The sequence below is a fragment of the Nicotiana tabacum genome, chromosome 9 (genome assembly GCF_000715075.1).
Source record: "Nicotiana tabacum cultivar K326 chromosome 9, ASM71507v2, whole genome shotgun sequence".
NCBI lineage: Eukaryota > Viridiplantae > Streptophyta > Magnoliopsida > Solanales > Solanaceae > Nicotiana > Nicotiana tabacum.
In genome coordinates, this window is record NC_134088.1 from 73,663,339 (window position 1) to 73,672,578 (window position 9,240).

At 37.1% G+C, this 9,240-nt stretch overlaps 1 protein-coding gene across 5 annotated transcripts; it reads left to right on the forward strand.

Moving 5' to 3' along the window:
- The first annotated feature begins 284 nt into the window (after window positions 1–284).
- On the forward strand, window positions 285–6,366 carry LOC107812152 (phytochrome A1). Of its 5 annotated transcripts, none has more exons than XM_016637185.2 (7): window positions 285–675; window positions 988–1,105; window positions 1,226–1,415; window positions 1,989–4,056; window positions 4,258–5,074; window positions 5,210–5,500; window positions 6,006–6,366. In XM_016637185.2, the coding sequence occupies exons 4-7, from the start codon at window positions 2,001–2,003 to the stop codon at window positions 6,211–6,213; spliced, it is 3,372 nt and encodes a 1,123-aa protein (XP_016492671.2). In that variant the 5' UTR covers window positions 285–675; window positions 988–1,105; window positions 1,226–1,415; window positions 1,989–2,000; the 3' UTR covers window positions 6,214–6,366. The 5 variants fall into 5 exon arrangements, with proteins under 5 accessions (XP_016492671.2, XP_016492674.2, XP_075077850.1 ...); XM_016637188.2 differs by having other exon boundaries at window positions 374–675; window positions 997–1,105; XM_075221749.1 differs by having other exon boundaries at window positions 394–675; window positions 997–1,110.
- Window positions 6,367–9,240: the final 2,874 nt, after the last annotated feature.

Here is a 9,240-nt window from a genome sequence, read left to right on the forward strand (position 1 = left end):
TAAACTATTTATCAAACGTAGCCCTCTTCCGTTAGATCAATGGGTTTCTCAAACTTAAAAGGAATTATGAATTCCTAAAAGTAAAAAAAAATAAAAAAATTCAAGACATAATTAACACTTGGATTCTGTTATTAAAGATATTATTCAAAACATTATTATTATGAGACTAATAATAATTACTCCGGCCATGAATTCAACTATTCAAAGTAAATTAATGGTGAAAAGTAAAAAAAACGTTGTACAGAAGTAAAAGTAGTAGGCAAAGAGGGTCCAGCTGCCATCATGAGGCTATTCCGACATATGTGAAAGAAAACAAAAAAAGACCCATTTCTCATTTTTTTTACTCCTGTCTCCAATTAAATTTTCAATGAATGATTTTAGATTGGTTGTACAAATGGCCAAAAAAGAAAATAGTAAAAACTTGTAAGCAGCAATTTCATAGTCACCGGCTACATCTGGGAATCAGATGCACCTCAACTTGATTGGTTAACTGAATTTTGATCGTTTTTTACTTCTCCCCTTGGCTGCTACCAGCTCAGCTCAGCTCAGAGTTTCAGTCCTTAATTCTCTCAAAATTCTGACATCCTTTTCTCTCAATCTGAAAGATAAGGAAAGGATGATGTCTTCACGTGATGTCCATAACCTTTTGGCTTTGCTGGTAACTTGCTATTCGAGGTATGGTCTCTCTGTTCCACCCCTACACTTTCCCCTCCAAGTGGGTATTCTAATCACTTTGTTTATAATAATAAAATATGTTTACAATATCTCTCTGTTTCTTTTTTTAAGACCCACTTTGATTTTAAACTATATTTTAAAGAGAGACGAATCTTTTATATTTGATTTTTTTTTCTTTTTTTGTGTGGTTAAATCTTGATATTCTTATTTTGTTGACATAAGAAGCCTTCTGGTGAGTACTAGTACTACTATTATTATTATTTTTCCATCCACTCACGAATTATTATATATTTCTAATTCAACTGATTGTAGTTATTGTAGACCTGGAGGACAAATCAAGAATCAGGGTTATGCTAATTTTGGGGTGCATCAACTGAAACCATCAAACTATGTTTGGAAAGAGAACAACCGGGCAACTCACTGCTTTCTAGTAAAGTCTCTCTCACCTTCCTATTCCCTATTTATAGAAACGCGTATCCTACTATGGCTATTTGTGTAGAGTTGTCTGCATGAACTTTGACAAGTGTGTGTTTTAATGAATCTTTTAAAGGGTTAAGTACTTCTATTGAGTTGGAAGCTGTGATCGATACCTTGGCTGTTGAGCTTTTGTTGGCCTAAGGAAGGACCAGTTTTGTTATACATTTCTTTGCTTTTGAAGCTGTCTCAGATTCAGACTACTATAAATCAAGTATTGATCAGCTGAAAGCTAAGTTGTTCTTGCCTCTGAAATCTTGTGAAAGGTGAGGCCTTTTTCTTGTTGTGTTAATCTTCAAAGTTTTCTCTCTGCAAATAATGAGTTGGTTGTAATAGCTTGTTGGTTTGTGTTAAAGAGAAAATGACTTGCATCTTTATCTTATTTTGCTACTACTATAGGATGATAAAGAACTCGAATTCCCAATAAGCTGTGCCTACTTTTGTTTATCTAGCTAAAAGAGCTGTTAGCTTACTGTATTATGCCTATTTCTCTGCATGTTGTGACTTCTTAGTTATATTAGTACGTAGTTGAAATATCTATTTTACACATATGCCACCTCCTTGCTGCTTTTTGTTTTGCAAAGTATGTTGATTGTTTGGGGGTTTTGGGGGGTATATTCTCAAGTGGATGTGAGATTTTATGCTGCAAAATGGGGATGTGATATTCATATTGATAAAAGGTGGAGACTCTAGAATGAATCCTTGCCTGCTAAGTTGCTGATACAAAAAGTTAACAACTTTGTTATGAAGATTTTGACAGTGCCTGACCGTGACGGTTCCTATTATAATTTTGTTTTTGTTAATCATCGGTGGTAATTGCTTTTGATGTTCTATTTCAGATTTGAGTCGAAATGTCATCTTCAAGACCAAGCCAATCTTCCACCACTTCAGCAAGATCAAAGCATAGTGCTAGGATCATTGCACAGACCACTATAGATGCAAAGCTTCACGCAGATTTCGAGGAGTCGGGTGATTCCTTTGACTATTCAAGCTCAGTGAGGGTAACAAGTGTAGCTGGGGATGAGCGAAAGCCCAAGTCAGACAGAGTAACTACCGCTTACCTCAATCAGATCCAAAAGGGCAAGTTTATCCAGCCATTTGGCTGTTTGTTAGCCCTTGATGAGAAAACATTTAAGGTCATAGCATTCAGCGAGAATGCCCCCGAAATGCTGACCATGGTTAGCCATGCTGTTCCAAGTGTGGGTGAGCTTCCAGCTCTTGGCATTGGGACTGATATCAGAACGATCTTCACTGGTCCTAGTGCAGCTGCATTGCAGAAGGCCTTGGGGTTCCGAGAGGTTTCTCTGTTAAATCCGGTCCTCGTTCACTGCAAAACTTCTGGGAAGCCATTTTATGCAATTGTTCATAGGGTTACAGGTAGCTTAATCATTGATTTCGAGCCTGTGAAGCCCTATGAAGTACCCATGACTGCTGCAGGGGCCCTGCAGTCGTATAAACTTGCAGCCAAAGCCATTACTCGCTTGCAGGCCTTGCCCAGCGGCAGTATGGAAAGACTTTGTGACACTATGGTTCAGGAGGTTTTCGAACTCACAGGCTATGACAGGGTGATGACGTATAAGTTTCACGATGATGATCATGGAGAGGTGGTGGCCGAGATCACGAAGCCTGGCCTCGATCCTTACCTTGGTTTACACTATCCTGCTACGGATATCCCACAGGCTGCACGCTTTTTGTTCATGAAGAATAAGGTCCGAATGATTTGTGATTGCCGAGCGAAACATGTGAAGGTAGTCCAAGATGAGAAGCTTCCATTTGATTTAACATTGTGCGGCTCTACCCTTAGGGCTCCTCACTACTGCCATCTACAGTATATGGAGAACATGAGTTCAATTGCATCCCTTGTAATGGCAGTTGTGGTCAATGACGGGGACGAAGAGGGAGAAAGCTCTGATTCGACACAATCTCAAAAGAGAAAAAGGCTTTGGGGCCTGGTGGTTTGCCACAACACCACCCCAAGGTTTGTTCCCTTCCCTCTGAGGTATGCATGTGAATTTCTTGCACAAGTCTTTGCCATACACGTCAACAAGGAACTGGAATTGGAAAGTCAGATTCTTGAGAAAAATATCCTGCGTACTCAGACTCTCTTGTGTGATATGCTGATGCGAGATGCTCCCTTAGGTATCGTGTCACAGAGTCCCAATATTATGGATCTTGTCAAATGTGATGCTGCTGCTTTGCTCTATAAGAATAAGATACATCGACTTGGAATGACCCCAAGCGACTTTCAGCTGCACGATATTGTCTCGTGGCTTTCTGAGTATCATACGGATTCCACAGGTTTGAGTACAGACAGCATGTATGATGCTGGTTTCCCTGGGGCTCTTGCTCTTGGTGATGCAGTGTGTGGTATGGCAGCTGTTAGAATATCTGATAAGGACTGGCTGTTCTGGTTTAGGTCACACACTGCTGCTGAAGTTAGATGGGGTGGAGCAAAGCATGAACCTGGTGAAAAGGATGATGGCAGGAAAATGCATCCTAGGTCATCATTCAAAGCATTCCTGGAAGTTGTCAAGACTAGGAGTATACCATGGAAGGACTATGAAATGGACGCAATCCATTCTTTGCAGCTTATACTAAGAAATGCATCCAAGGATGCTGATGCCATGGATTCAAATACCAATACTATCCACACGAAGCTTAACGATCTTAAGATTGATGGGTTGCAGGAGCTAGAAGCAGTGACTGCTGAAATGGTCCGCTTGATTGAAACAGCTTCAGTTCCTATCTTCGCAGTTGATGTTGATGGGCAGCTTAATGGCTGGAACACAAAAATTGCTGAATTAACCGGTCTTCCTGTTGATGAAGCAATTGGGAATCATTTGCTCACACTCGTGGAGGATTCCTCAGTTGATACAGTGAGTAAAATGTTGGAATTAGCATTGCAAGGTACGTTGCTTTTGTGTACTTCCCTTTCCGTGTTATGTTAATATTATGACTCTTTTCATGAAGATAATTTTTCAGCCTTTTTACGCCATTTTATTATAGTATTTTTAGTAGTATTGGTTTACATAAGTTTTGTCTATTCATTCAGTTAAATGAATTATGAATTGCATGTATATTTAGCCGAATACCGTTTACCTTTACCAGGGAAAGAGGAAAGAAATGTAGAGTTCGAAATAAAAACACATGGGCTGTCAGGAGATTCTAGTCCAATCAGCTTAATTGTGAATGCATGTGCAAGCAGGGATGTTGGAGATAGTGTTGTGGGTGTATGTTTTATTGCTCAGGATATAACAGGACAAAAAAATATTATGGACAAATTCACCCGGATTGAAGGTGACTATAGAGCTATTATCCAAAATCCTCACCCATTGATCCCACCAATATTTGGCACTGATCAATTCGGCTGGTGTTCTGAGTGGAACTCGGCAATGACAAAGTTAACTGGGTGGCGGCGTGATGATGTTATTGATAAAATGCTATTAGGGGAGGTTTTCGGGACACAGGGAGCTTGCTGCCGTTTCAAGAATCAAGAAGCTTTTGTAAATTTTGGAGTTGTACTAAACAATGCTATGACTGGTCAAGAGTGTGAGAAGATATCTTTTGGTTTCTTTGCACGTAATGGGAAATACGTAGAGTGCTTACTTTGTGTGAGCAAAAAGTTGGATAGAGAGGGTGCAGTCACGGGACTGTTTTGTTTCCTGCAGCTTGCAAGCCATGAGCTGCAGCAAGCTCTTCATGTTCAACGATTATCAGAACAAACTGCATTGAAGAGGTTGAAAGTATTAGCTTACATAAGGAGGCAGATTAGGAACCCTCTTTCTGGAATTATATTCTCTCGGAAAATGCTAGAGGGGACTAACTTGGGCGAAGAGCAGAAAAATATACTGCGTACTAGTTCCCAGTGTCAGCGTCAGCTCAACAAAATTCTTGATGATACAGATCTTGATAGCATCATTGATGGGTATGTTATAATCATTTTACTATACCACATGTGTTTTAGTTTTTATGTTTATCGCTTTAAAGGATTTAGGATTTGCTGCATTGTTATGTCAGTTTATAATATCAAAACATTTATTCTTTTTTATTTTCTTACCAGTTATTTGGATCTGGAGATGCTCGAGTTCAAGCTGCACGAAGTATTGGTAGCATCTATTAGTCAAATCATGATGAAGAGCAATGGAAAGAATATAATGATTGTGAATGACATGGTTGAAGATCTTCTCAATGAAACTTTATACGGAGATAGTCCGAGGCTTCAACAGGTCTTAGCTAACTTTTTGTTAGTATGCGTGAATTCTACACCAAGTGGTGGTCAGCTTAGTATTTCAGGCACATTAACAAAAGATCGCATAGGAGAATCTGTTCAGCTTGCTCTCTTGGAATTCAGGTAATTACATCTCCAGCAGTTATTTTTGTTCGATTGTGTGTCTATTCTCTCAAACAAAATCAGGACCAGAAATTTTTGCTTGAACTCAATGTCTGAATGTTTGAAGTCCTATGGTTGCCATAGCATTTGATCTTTGACAGTTGAAGCTGCTAGTCTGCTATTTCTTTCTATCTTCTCCCCTCCAAATGGGCTCTAAAATGGTTCAAACTTCTAAGTTTTGGCCTATTCCTTATTTATTATTAGACATTTTCAAACTCAACTTCAGCACAGTAGGGTGACTCTTTTATCTATCGGTTGAGGTCATCTTTATTTTTCCATTTCCTTTAAACATAAAATGAACAGCCTCGAAGAAAAGTCTGTTAAGTTAAGCCAAAAGAAAAACCATACTTTTCTCGTAGATTTTTCGGTTTTGGCATATATGGAATGATTTTCTTTCTTAGTTCAGCCAAGACGTGTTCATGTGGTCATTATACAAAAGATAAAATGATCACTCATCTGCTTGCAGGATAAGCCACACAGGGGGAGGAGTGCCAGAAGAATTGCTAAGCCAAATGTTCGGTACTGAGGCCGAAGCATCTGAAGAAGGAATCAGCTTACTCATCAGCAGAAAGCTGGTCAAGCTGATGAATGGGGAAGTTCAGTACCTAAGAGAGGCCGGGCGATCAACTTTCATTATATCCGTTGAACTTGCAGTGGCTACCAAGTCAAGCTGATGATTTCAGGAGTGAACCTTTTTAAGTCAACTTTCATTGTATAGTGAAGAAGGATTTCAAGTTATCGTGTTTTGAGATCTTGCTGTCTTGTAATGTTCCTTCTCTTTGGCACGTTGATTTCCTCGGCTTCTTTTTAATAAGTTTCTTGAACAATTGCATCTTCAACATTTTTCATTATAATTATGTGCAATTACAGAAATTTTTATCATTTTTAGGAGCGGAATTTCAGGATTTCCTATTTCTAAGATATCATCTTTCCTTTTCATCAAGATAAAGGATGATCGAAATTGTAAAGATGGTCTAGATACGTTAACAATCTTGCGAATGAAGGTAATATAGCCTTACCAGCATTTTCTAGGCAAAACCTTGGTTATTGTTGTTCTTTTTACATCACTCTCTTGTGGTGTGATCTTTCTTCGGACCATGTATGAACGTGAAATGCTTGCATCGGGTCATTATTGTTTTTTATATTGTTAAAGTATTTCTTTCAATTCAAATTTGGATTAGTCATAACAAAGAAGGAGAGATTGGAAGGTAAGACTATGAGAAAAGGGATCCATTTCGTAATGATTCGAGACTCAAAAGGATACGATTCCTTAACAGGATTTGAACGTGCAACTATGAGAACAACCAGGGCATTGTGAATTCTTAAAGGGAGTTGGGAGATAAGTATAATGAGGGGATCAAAACCTAATCTTGGGAGGTGTGGCATCTAAAATTCTAAATTAGGATCATCAATTGACGTGTTTTTTCTTTGTTTAGGTTTACGATTCCTTATCTTTAGATTCTTTTTATCAAAATTGCCAGTTCAACCATTAATATCACTTTATGTTTAGGATTAATTTACCAATTATAATTTTACCTACGATTGATTTTTAAACTTTTAAACCAAAGCCATTTAGTATAAAGAGGATCTCAATACTTCTATAAAAGAAGTCAGTATGCTACATTCTTTCTCGTAAATTCTTGATAGTGTCATGCCTGCGAAGGTAAACTTACTTGTGCTTTGCGGTAAATTCTTGAAGTTATGTAGTTATAGATGTTTGTGTATTCTTGATAGATAATTGCAAAAATAAATATTATCATGTCGTGATTATTGTTTGAAATATCTCATATACAATTATCGATTTAAAGTGACTTATTTACACTTTGTACAGGTTGTTTGGGTCATTAATGCAGTCCGTAACAGAAAATTAGTTACGCATTGTAACTCATTTAAATTAAATATCTTATTGATTTAAGTTTATTTTTTTCTCTATATTTTATTAATGAATTCATATCGATTTTAGGCATTGCCGTAAGATAATTATGTTTATTCTTATTGGAAAGCAACTAGAGCTTACAAGGGAGGAGGATGGTATTCTAACAAGTTTACGATAAAGATCCAACAAATATAAAAGTCCTTTTTACTTCTTATAAATATTCAATGTCTTGACTATGAACGTTAATATGTGAAAGCCATTCATTATTATCATTGAAATTTGCATGTTAAAACAACCTTAGTGGGCGTTTGGAGATAAAGAATGGAAAAATTCCGGAAAAAAGTGAAAAATAATTTCAAGTGAAAATGGTATTTGAAAATTAGAGTTGTGTTTGGACATGAATATAATTTTGGGATTTTTTAAAATTTTGTGAGTGATATGAGTGAATTTTGAAAAACAGCTTTTTGGAGTTTTTCAAATTTTCGAAAAATTCCAAAATCCATCTTCAAGTGAAAATTTGAATATTTATGGCCAAACACTTATTTCGTAAAAAAGTGAAAATTATTCGAAAAAAGTAAAATTTCGATTATGTCCAAACGAGCTCTTAGTCTGCTTCATATTCACCATATATTTATCTTCTACAAGATTATTATAGTTTTTTGGTGAATAAATAAAAGATGAGAACAAGGTTTTGAAGATTAAGAAAATTAAAAAAATAAGTAGGGGCAAAGAGGTAAAAACTTATGAGAGTGATTTCTAGTACTGTAAGCTACAAGGAACGTCATGTATTTTTGAGAGTTTTAGGCTTGAGATTTGTATTTTTCTATTTTTACTTTTTCCGCAATGTTAGATTAGATGTTTTTTATTTCAGTTTCTAGAAACATTTTTTTCTTCTAATTGTAACGACCCGATCGGCCGTTTTGAGCATTTGCACTTCGCTCGGTGGTTTGAGGGCATGAGTAGCTCCGTATGGTGTACTATGACTTGTGTGCATCGTCAGTTTCGGTTTTCGGGTGATTCAGAATTAGTTTGGAAGAATAAATTTCATGTTTGAAGCTTTAAGTTGGAAGAGTTGACCTAGTTTGACTTTTAAGTATTTGACCTCGGATCAGAGTTTTGATGTTTCCATTAGGTTTGGATGGTGATTTTCGACTTGGGCATATCCTCGAATGTGCATTTGGATTTTTCTAGAAGGTTTATGCACTATTTGGCCAAAGTTAAAAATTAGAAAGTTTGGAATGTTCATAAGTTTGACCGGGAGTTCACTTTGATGATATCGGATTCGGATTATGGTTCCGAGAATTGGAATAACTTCGTTAGATCATTTGGGACTTGTGTGCAAAATTTAAGGTCATTCCAAGTTGATTTGATATGGTTCGGCACGAGTTTTGGAAGTTGAAAGTTTAAAAGTTCATTAAGTTCGATTTGAGGTGCGATTTGTGATTTTGATATTTTTATGCGTGATTTGATACCCATGATTTCCATATACTCGTAAAGTGCAATATAACCTATATTCAGGAATTTCTCTACTCGAGTCATCTTCGATCTCAACCTCTACAAGTCATAACTAATCCACAAGTATGCCTCGTACCAAAACTAAAATTTAACACATAATCATGAAATCCGATTGTCAATAGCAGGCTCCCCCACTTAGCTTTAAGATGCAATTATATAAAATTAGAACCCACAAGGATTTCTCCTTCTTAATTAGCAAGATCTCGCACCATTAACACGCCATACTTCTCGAAGTCTTTTGTTAAGCTTTTTGTGAACATTCCGAATCACCAACCACAGTCACACACTCGACCTCTTACCGAGTAGCAAG